Source organism: Nipponia nippon, unplaced genomic scaffold, assembly GCF_047370975.1.
Source record: "Nipponia nippon isolate SJK-2023a ecotype South Korea unplaced genomic scaffold, ASM4737097v1 scaffold_7, whole genome shotgun sequence".
Taxonomy (NCBI): domain Eukaryota; kingdom Metazoa; phylum Chordata; class Aves; order Pelecaniformes; family Threskiornithidae; genus Nipponia; species Nipponia nippon.
Window position 1 is genome coordinate 35,175,638 of NW_028262391.1, and position 10,919 is coordinate 35,186,556.

A 10,919-nucleotide genomic window follows, 5' to 3' on the forward strand; every position below is an offset into this window, starting at 1 on the left:
AACCCTCTACTTGCAGTTTAAGCACAAGAGCATCATTTCTCAATGTTGTTTTGTTCTTTTGTGAAATTTCTCAGATAGTCACAAGGTCATTCTTTCAAGCAAAATTATGATATTTTATCTTTCCTAAGATGCAGTTCACCTACAAATATGACAAATATCCTTCTAAAGCAAGCTGATTTTCCCCCATGTCTAAGAGGAACAATTTCACAAGGACTCCAGAGGCTGCAGCGTGTGAATCCACTGTCACCTCTTCCTGGACTGTAGTGTAGTCTTCAGCTTCCAAACTTGTTCTTTTCTGCTCTCCAGACTTATTTAATTTACAGTAGTTTGCATACTGGTTACCACACATATTTTTTTTGGCACAATTTTTTCCAAAACCTTTCCATAAAACTAAAAATATAACACACTGAACAAACCACGCTATTACCCAAAGAGAAAAACTTACTACTGAAACTCAGGAAAGTATGTTGCGAGGTATTCATTTTAACTTCAGCTTCTGTCATAAAATTCTGAAAAACAAAAAAATCTGGAACATGCAATTAAAATAATTGTAGGTGTGTGAATCCTGCCTCCAAGCAAGGAATTTAATAATACATTAAAACCTTTATTTTTGATTCTAGCAAAATATACAATTATATCCATACAAGCTGCCATTGCATCACTTCTTGGGTTCATGGAGGAAACTTAACCTACTGCTATTTCTACTACATGGCATGATATTATTACAATTCTTACTTAATTTAACAGAGCAATGTGCACTCCAGTACACTGAACTGAGAATGACACACGCTTTCCTAGTACGATTGTATTTACTATTGATTTATCTTGCCCTAAAGAGTTCTGGTTAACATTCCAGTGATAATTGACCCTGCTTTATTTAACTCTTTCAGAAGTGCATCCTCATTCCCAGCAGTGCCTTGATGTTAGAAGACACTGAAACACTAGTTCAAACAATAAATTTGCAGGAGACTGATTCATACAACATTCATCATTTCTAAGATTTATAAGAAAAACAGAAGTCTCAGGATAAGATATGATTAATTAGCTCATTAAAGTAATGGAGAATTTGCAGATCTAGATTAGGGAGGAAGTGTCATCTAAGCTTTCGAAGTACCATCTTTGTTATATTGCAAGCTCACAATTAGTGATGCTTTAGCAGATGTCTTTCAAACCAATAGTTACCACTGCCTACACTGGAAGAGGTATAATTTCATCATATTCCAACAGATGCAGTGCAAATTAATATCCTTGTACTATTCTAGTCCATGGAAGGTTCTTCTGCTGCTTCATCAAGATCCCTGTTGTGCCCTGAAGTTTTTTAGGCTCTGTCAGTCAGTGTAATGAAAGATAGTGCCTCTGTCTACAAACTACATTTTGCCAGGATGACTTGGATATCTTCAAATATAATTTGAAATGCTCCCACTTCAAAAACATGAGTTGAAAAGATCCACCAAAACAACAACAAATCTTGTGATAGCAACTCAGTATGCCTGGTCTTTATTATAGAGCTATCACTGGTGTTGGGCATTTACTGTAGAGATGGGACCACATGCATCCCTGCCGTTATTTAAAGTGTGTTAGGAAGATGAAATGGAAAATACAGCATTTACTTGCGGCATTTATAAAACCTTTACTGTTGAATTGGGTTTTGGGGATGATAGTTCTTGGCACTGTTCTTTCTCTAATCTTCCTTTTTTCAAGAACTGTATACAGAATAGCCATTTCTGAAAACTTGAGTGTCCTAGAGACACGTCACAAATGAAATTGCAACCTCAGGGCCTTCAGCTGTAAGCTTTGGCATTGCAGGTGGACTTGTGCAAGGTTCAGAGCAGGCCTAAGAGTCCATTTTTTTAGACTTAGTCTGGAGAGAAGGAGCACGTACAGGCCTTGATCTGTAAACATGCGTGTGAATACAATTAGTTGCACAAGTCATCTCACAAGCTTGATGTCTAGTTGTGTGTGTATGGGTTAGTGAGTCAGAAAGCTCCTTCCCATGGATTTAGCGCAGAGGAGTGTGCTAGGAGACCAGCTCGGGTACCTAAGCTGAGGGAGCAGGTAAGGTACAGATCCAAGAGTGCCCATCCCTGGGCAGGGCTAGGCCTGGGGGCCCTGGAGCTCTCTAGGGGTGCAGCTCCTCATGAGCAGCCCCTGTCCGTAGCCAAAACTACCCTCCTCGCCTTTCCTAAAAACACCTCAGTGTCTTCCGCTTCCACTGTGCAACAAGTCACCTTCCACATCCTTCTTTAACCTGCGCTGTTGTTACTTGCAAGGTTTTGGAAACACTGGCTTCTGAATTAGTTAGATTATTTGTTCCTTTAGAAATGGCCCTGGTAAAGGGTGATGTTTCTGTCAGCATTGCCTCTGTTTTGTATCCAGGCAGCTCCAGACGCAAGTGTGATTTTCTTCCTGCTGTGCCCTCCCACACGTGGAACTGCATCTGGAGAAGTTTGAAATGGCTGCACTAATAACAAAGAGGACTTTACCCTCTATATGGCTACATTAGCCCCAGGCCCTTAAGTACCGCAGAAGTCTAGATCTTGACTCCCAACAGAAGGATTAGACATACGACTTCTTTTGTATGTAGTATATTTATTTATAGGTCTGCTTTTTTCACAGATGTAGGATTATCCCTTTCTTTGGAGGCTGTGGAGCATTTGGCCCTGCTTGAGTGAAATCTAAAAATTGCAGATGTCTTAGCCAAGATACTTTCTGCTCAGTGCTGTTGACATACAAAAATGCAATGTGTTGCTTTGCCAGAGAGGCAGAGGAGGTGGATGGCACCCGAACGACACTTGAGATTATCCCGTGGCTCCGCTGTTGCCCCAAGGAGCGTGATTCCACTTCTGGTGGTGATGCCCTACTTCATCACACCATGCTTACTTGGCTAATCCCAGAAGCGGCAGCCATAAATACTGATAATTAACACTGACAGTTAATACTTACGAGTGAAAAATTATTCCTCCTGCCTCCCTCTTGAAGCTATCTAGTAATTATCATGATCCCTATTTTGCGTAATTGGAGTATGTGCCACTCATTCACCCTCCTAACCAACAGTAATCTTCAGCGGTAGTAACGCACGCTGGGTTGTGTACGTGCCCGGATCAGCCAGCTGTCAACGTGCCAAGTAGGCACTTGCGCGTGGCAGTACTGCGGTACTGTTACCTAAAACACAAAACGGTGATCTGAGAGATGGGACAAAGCAAGGCCAGAGCCCCTGTTCAGGCTTGCTGCTGTTCTTCTGCAGGTGCAGCAGCGTAACACACGTTACTGGGCCAAGAAACTGCCGTAAGATGTCTCTACCTCATCGAGCTGCTCCTTCCCATTCATTCCCACCCTGCTTTAATGGCTCGTTGCCACACCACAGCCTGCATTGCCAAAATGATGCCACTTGGATATCCCCCTTGTTTGTAGGGGAGGGAGCAGGAACAACTGACACTGGCTCTGCCACTGGACCTGATGCGTCATGCAGCTACATCCCAAAGTTTCTGCCTCTCGTGTCTTATCCTCACCTTAAAGTTCAGCAAGAGGTGGGTCAGGTGGTGAGGAAGGGTTAACGTGAAAAAGCGAAGAGCACCATTGCTCCTGCGAGCGTACCAGAGGTGACAGGATGGCTCCACTGCAACTCCTTCAAATATTGGCAAGATGGACTTTTTAAATGCAGATTATGTAATGTGTTTGGGGACTATTTAAAGTAAATGTTATTGACAGCCATTACATATGATAGTATTAGTAAGTATTTAGGGAATTTTTTTAAAGGTGAATTATTGACAGGAAAGACTGTAACAGCTACTTCTGGGCCATTACAATTTATCTTCTAAATCAGTCTGGGTTTATGGTTCACTGACATGTTTCACCCTATTACCTACTAAAGGGTGGTTAGTGACAATGTGTTGGCTACACATGATAGTAGAGCATGTGTGACACAGCACATCTATGATATAAGGGCCTTGCAGGGAAGTGCTCCTTTGAGGAAAGCTGTTTGCAGGAGCTCTTTGCAGGGCTGGGTCTTAATAGCTACATAATAGAATAAAACATTGAATTCGGCCTCTCAGAGTGATGTCTACACTTGCAAATGGGTCAAATTCTGCTAAATCTTGGGTGAAGTACAAACCCCGGCATTACAGACTTCCATGGAGTAAATAAGGGGGCAAGAGCTATGGTGGTTCTAAGTGGCCTGGCTCTTCTGACTGCAGTGGGGAAGCACAAGTTGGTACTTGCTGTTTCTGGGCAATGCAGAGCTTTCTCCTCAAAGGCACCACTTTCAATTCAGCCCTAGATTAGTCATGAATGGAGATCATTCTAGGGTTATTTGAGTGTGTGCGTAAAACCAGTTGGTTACAAACAGTGAAGTCACAAATAGCATTCACCTCTACAGGGGTCCTCATACACAGCCTTGTTGGAAATGTTTTTGGAAGTAAGAGAAAATAAGGACACAGCACTGCCTGAAATAACCCTGGTCTGTAAATAATCTAAGCTTGGTGTCTTGATCCTTGCCGGTCATATCCCGTCACCAATACTATTCTGAGGTTTTGTTCCTTTTGCATTTTTTATTTTGAAATTAAAAGCAATTAATACACACCTAAATTCATCTGTGTCCTGCTGAAAGGTATTTTCTTCTTCTTTATCCAGAAAATTGTCTAGAATTGAGATTCCTTGCCCCCGTCCCAATTCCCAACCACTCCAGAAGCAAACAGATGTGGATTCATTTGCCCATAGTCAAGTCCCACCTTTCCAATGTGAACTCAATAGACTTTCACAGACGTAAAATGGCCCAGGTTAGAACAACAGAGTGAAGTTTTGCCATGAAAACAACATTTCATTCCCAAGGTACAGATGTGCATTGCCATTTCTTTTAAGTTCTGACCACTAATTCTAGAGACCTTTTCTGGAAGCAGCCAGCAGATAAGCTGAGTTATGTCTAGGCCTGTCTCTTATTCTTTCAGCGTTGAGCTACCTTTTCACAGCCATCTTTTAAATTGCCAAATATCTCCCATTAATCCTGATCTTGCCCTCCATTCCTGTAGCATGACTGAGTTGTTCAATAGTAAGGGCTGTTCTGTTTCCACCAAAAGCCAGTCTGCTGTCAGGATGTAGGGCTGCTTTGGATAGTGAGACCGTTTTCTCCTCTTTTTGTTTGCACTAGATTTTCCGCACCCCCAGCGAGTCCCATTCAGTCCCTCAGTTAACATTTACACTGTAATCAGCATCCTGCGCCCTGTTCTATTTTCTGCAGACATGTAAATAGAAGCCTTTTGTAAACTTCGTTTAATGATAGTGCCGTATTATGGGTTGTCTAAAGCAGTGTCAAGGGATCCTGTTTTCTTTTAACTTCACCGTTTGGCTAAGGTATAATCTACAGTACGTCAACACAACACATCTCTCTATTGAGTGTAGAGGTGAGATACAAAGCTTTCAAAGCAGGCAGATTCTTTTGCTGTTTCTTGGTTTCCTCAAGCACTTTGTACATGAAAGATTGTTTCCTTATCTCTTGGAAAAGCTTTTGGATGAAATTAACCCCGGTGTAGAGGGTCAGCCTAACGGCCTCTGCACTACTTAAGTCCTACTTAGAGCCTATTCTCAGAGCTTAAATTGGATTTGTATGGTGCACAAGGTGCATTTCCCTCTGTGAATAGGTAAAAATGAAAGATATAACAATTTATACTTAGTAATGATTTCAGTTCCTGACTAGATCTATTTTGCATGGCGCTGTATTGGGGGAGTTCTTAAGAAGCAAGTCACTAACTGCATACAGCTTTCTGAAGCTCTCCAGCAAACATGGAGAAACTGGGCCTGGCTGAAGAGGAGCTGGTGAACCCTGCTGCTGCCGCCGTGCTTTGTGACGCAGAAGTGCTCGCCGTGCTTTGTGACGCAGAAGTGCTCGTGTTATCACAGGTGCTGATAGCAAGCAGGGAGCAGCAGGAACAGGGCTTGCCACCAAAGGCCCGGATCCCATGCAGCTGGTCTAGGGGAGTCCAGCCTTAGCCCCTCACCGGGCTCTCTTGCGGGTGACACACACCCTGGGGGAGTTGACAGTGAGAAACCTCATTTTCCAGCAAAATTCATGGAAGCAACTGCAGCTCCTGTCTGAACACTTCTGAAAGAGAAATGTTGGTGGCTTCTCACATTGTGTTTTCCCTTTTGACCCCTGCAAGGGAGTTACACAGCTTTATGTCCAACTAGAAGAAATTTAGAAGAAATCTATTGGGAATTGCTGATTAAACTATCTCAATCTACAATAAGTATGTTTGATACTGAAGGAATAGTCTCAAATGTCTATTTCTTTTTTTCCTTCTTGAAAACTCTAGGTAGGGCTATTTGTTGTTTGACATCAGGGCAAAATAAATCCAAAATGTTTCTCTAATGTAAGTCTGTGGACATCACTGGTAGATACAGGTATATATGGGAGAATCATGCCCCAAATGAACACCAAAGGGACCTAATAAGTCATTTCTCCATCTTGGTTTTCTCCAGCCAGCTTTGCAGTCAGCTGGAGCAAGTTGCCTGACTGCTGCCCATGAGTACCTATGTGTCAGCTAAGAATATGGTCCTTCTGTTACCAGTTAGGTCAGCCTGGCACTTGTCAAGTCCTAAATTCAGGTTGTCATTTTGGACATTTATAAATGGAAACAAAGCTGTGTTTCTCCATCATGCTTCTAAATAAGTTCAAAAACAATGCTAAGTCCATTTTAAGCATCGGGTCCACCCAGCAATCTTATTTCCCTTTTTGGTAAATTGATCTTTCTGTTATAATGTGCAGCCTCAGAAGTTTCAGTGACAGAAAATCACTTTCCCACCTTGGGATCTGTGAAGCTAACCTTGCTTGACCATCTAGTTCAGGAAGTTCATTTGAATGTACTCTTATAGTAGAGGTTAGATAAGGGACAGTTGCGTTGTAAGTGGTGTGAGTTATTTCTCAATACATCTGAGGTTCAGTTCAAGCGTGAGCTATGGAATTCGGAGCCTCATGTCTGAAAGGATGCGTGCTGCTGTGGACCTTCTCAAATCATCTCTGTCTCAGTGTGAGATTTGTAAGATTTGAATTTGTAAGACCAAATATTGAATTTGTAAGACCAAATTCCAATACTAATTTGTTGGTGCTGGCAAATCCTTTCTAAGAATTCAGTCTTACGTACATCATAAGGCCCCAAATAAAATTATAGAGATGGGTAGTTAGCACATCTGGGGAGGTACTCAACTCTTCGAAGGATCTCATCCTTGGTGTGTACTTCTGATCCTTTGTCTACAATCTTTAGAGTCTTATGCTTTCATGGTAATATACAAAAGCTTGGCTCATAGAAGCCAGCAGGAAAGATTTACAGAAGCAGCATCTGGCACTGGTAAAATACAGAAAATGTTTAGTGAATGTCAGTTTTCTTTCTGTAATTCAGGTACTTGGGTGTCATTTCTGTCTCATCCACTCGGCTTATGAATGACAGAAGGGGTTTCATTTCAGTAAATGACGGCAGTGGTTGCAGTATGTGCAAGCCCGCTCAGATACTGGTGGGAACGAAGCCATGGGGGAGTGGAGGTCCACACTGACTAATTTGCTGGGAGTGAGCCCCACCCTCAGCTGGAATCCCTGTTAATGTAATAATCATCCAGAACTGGGAGTGTTAATGGCAAAAAAAGCCCTGGGAGAACAAGCGTTACAGGAGGAGGTGAAAGATGTGGGCAGATTAAAAAATAGAGCGCCAAATTCTTGGCTAGAGTAAATAAATAAAGCTCTTTTGAAGCTACTGGCGAGACACCAGGTAACCTGACCCAAAATTTGTACAGGTGGGTGAGCCCTTGCAGGACAAACCTCTGTATGTTTGTCATTACTTTAAGATATCTCACAGCCACTCAAGCCCTGCTCTTCCACAACCTTCCTCTTCCGTTGTCGTGCAGAAAAGGCAGCAACGTGCAGAAGGCTTCTCCTCTGAGATGGTAGTGTAACAATATGGCAGCTTTGGATGAGGAAGGTCCCATCTCCTTTTCCTTGCAGATTTTTCTAACACAGCACAGGTCACTGGCATGCAGCAAAGCCCCACGGAGAGTGGTGCTGGCACGGCCAAGGGCAAGAGGAGCTGCTGTGGGAATGGGCAGCGGGAGTCGGGGGACTCTGCACCCTGCCCCTGCAGCTGCGCACACAGGGAGGAGCCTGTGCACAAGGCACTGTGTGAAGGGCTGGTTGGCAGTTGGCCTGACAGGCAAAGAAACACCTTCCAGTCCATCCATCCACCTTGCAGCATTCCTTAAAGCTACTAAAAAGACAGTCCTCCAGTAATAAAAAGGAAAACAAGTAAACCACAAATCAATGTAATATTTGACTTGGCTTTGGGAACCATTTATCTGAAAATAGTTAAGGCTATTATGAGTAACGTGGTGTTCAGCTTTCTGCTAATGTAACAGCTGAAGAAAAATGCATTTTGCTCTCGCCTTGCTTATTAGTCAATGGAAACTATAACCACAAACAGCACAGCTACATTTAACCACTGTATTAAATATTAAACCCGAAACTGTCATTACCAATTATTTTCAATAGGGCATAGTGGTTTGAGGGTTAAGTAATATGGACTAGGAGCCAATGGATCAGTCTAATCAAATGAAAGTATTCCTAATGGGATAGTGCTGTATGGGAAGGTACAGTGAGGCTGAACCTTGGTTTCTAACACTGGGACAATTTGATGTCAAGCATTTTCCTGCTTTTTGTTCCTTCATGCCCAACTTACTTTAATGCTGATGATGAGGAAGGTGATTCAGGGAGGCAGGGAGACCAAAAGCCTGGAAACTTTTAGGTTTAGCATATATGTCTTCTGACAGGACTGATGGTCAGCATATCATGCCGTTCACTCTGCAAACTGCTTGTTGAGCAAGATTAGAATTTCTCTACCTAAAGAGACGTAATCAGATTGAAAAAAACCCTGTGGTGCCTGTACTTGTGAGGAAAAGGCTGAACACCCTGTTTGAAGGTTGTGGATAAAAAGATGCTGTTAGTAGTTAGAGGTGCTCCTGTACAACAATTTATATCTATAAATATTTGTAAACAAAAACTTATGAATTTCTATTTATTAAAATCTTGCTCACATTAGAAAAATCCAGTGGTGATGGTCAGACACAGTAGGCTGCATCTTTATGGCCTGGTTAGTAATCTGCTGGGGTAAGATTTTTCAAGTGTTCTGTATCTACAAGTGTAAGTAAAACATTTAGTGTTCAACTCCGTCCAAGGCAGCAGGAGGCCATGCAGAGACCCACGTTTTGCTGCAAACCTGGCTCTGGACCTGCTCCTGTATTCTGCAATGTGCTGAAGGTCTCTTCCAATTCAAGCAGAAATTAGCTTCTGCGTTGGGCCTGGCCTCGAGGCAGCCGGCAGAGCATGGCTTCTTCTGTAGGCTGATGGATCTTGGACACTCGGGTTTCTTGGTCATCCACTGAGAGCTGCCAGGCAGCGGGCAGGGAAGGCCCTGCCGAGCTGGCGCAGCCAGAGCCTGCTGGTGATTTGGCTGGAGCTCAGTGCGTGCAGCAAGTGTCTGTGAAATACGTTAGATTCTCATCTGCCTCTTCTAGTGAAACCAGGTTTTGTCAGAAAGATTCCTGACCAGGGCAAGCCTTTTTGTTCTCATGGTTCAGCTGAGGTCAGTAATGCATGTAATCAGTACCAGGGTGTGGATGCATCTGGCAAGTAATGGCAATACCCCAGCCTGTGAAGATTTTCCTCTGAATGACAGTGCTATAATTAAGTCTCCAAATTCAGGTCTCTGAGCCAGAATTGAAGTTTGGGCACTTCATAGAGGTAGGGGCCAGCTGTGAAGCTCATCTGGGGATGTGGATTGCAATTTCCCAAAGCCCTGGGGTGGTTTGGTTCTGGGGGAAGATGCTCGGGAGCTGTATAAAGAGATCGAGCAAAGATAGCAAGTTCTCTCTCACAGCACTAGACTGAGTAAACAGGTTTGCAATAATCAGCTGTTGACAGATGGCAGCAAAACACCTGTGAGTGACTAAACTTTTCAGCCGCTTAGTCAGAGCTCCAGGAAAACTTGGTGCTGATTCTCAGAAATGAGAAGCAGATCTTCTAACATGCTTTGTATCTCTTGCTACTTTCTTCTGTAGCCACAATAAAATGCCTATGGATGAAGCTCATGGAGGTTCATCGAATTCATTTGGCACTGGTTTAAGCCTACTTTTAAAATATGTCAGATGTAACGCTAATCGTGGTGCAACCGCACTGTAATTAGTGTTTGGCTCGCCACACTTTAGTAAATGCACCTGACTCAGCTATTTCACAGTTAGATATCATTATGCTTTGAAGCTGTATTTACCATCTGCAGCTGAAATATGTGCCTAAAAGTATCCCATAGACAATAAGGCATTGGCCCTATTGTGGTGCTTGTGCTTTGTTTATATAATGACCCAGAGATGCATACCCAAAAGACAACCATTCGCTTACAAGTGTCAGAGCCTCATATGTTGTGGGATACCTTTCTTGACTTTCTGAAGGGATGGTTTTACAGGGCAACAAAGAGGAGTTCCTAATTGGACCTTTTGATAAATTACAGGCTCCCATTACAGAGCCATTTTCAATTCGGTATAGTGGGAGGGTTTTGCTCAATCGCATGAGAACAAGATGAGTGTGGGGTGGACAAAATAACCGCAATGCTTCAGAGAGGGATCTGTGTCAAAGCTTGGCTGACCTCCAGACTAGACCCTCCGGGCTACTGCTGAGTGTCATGTGGAGATGCAGAGTTCAGACTGTCATACTTCTGGTGGTGTGCACAAACCCCAGCATAAAGGGGACCTCAGGTCTGAGCCCCAAAGGACATCATGGGGCTTCACACCTGATCTCTCCCACCTACAGCCAGAAACCAGCGCACAACCAGCACGGTGTTGTCAGCCTTCAAGAGTTCATCTCCAGTCTTGCATTATTTGCTTAAAGTTCTAGC

At 43.2% G+C, this 10,919-nt stretch overlaps 1 protein-coding gene across 1 annotated transcript in view; it reads left to right on the top strand.

Annotated features, from left to right (window-relative positions):
* LOC148050999 (uncharacterized) overlaps nt 1–2,513 on the top strand; it is a 269,483-nt gene extending 266,970 nt beyond the window's left edge. Inside the window, exon 5 of the mRNA XM_087740409.1 lies at nt 2,377–2,513. Coding sequence (XP_087596535.1) covers nt 2,377–2,465 — 89 coding nt within the window. The 3' untranslated portion in view covers nt 2,466–2,513. The remainder of the gene's footprint in view (nt 1–2,376) is intronic.
* The last annotated feature ends 8,406 nt before the right edge of the window (nt 2,514–10,919 follow it).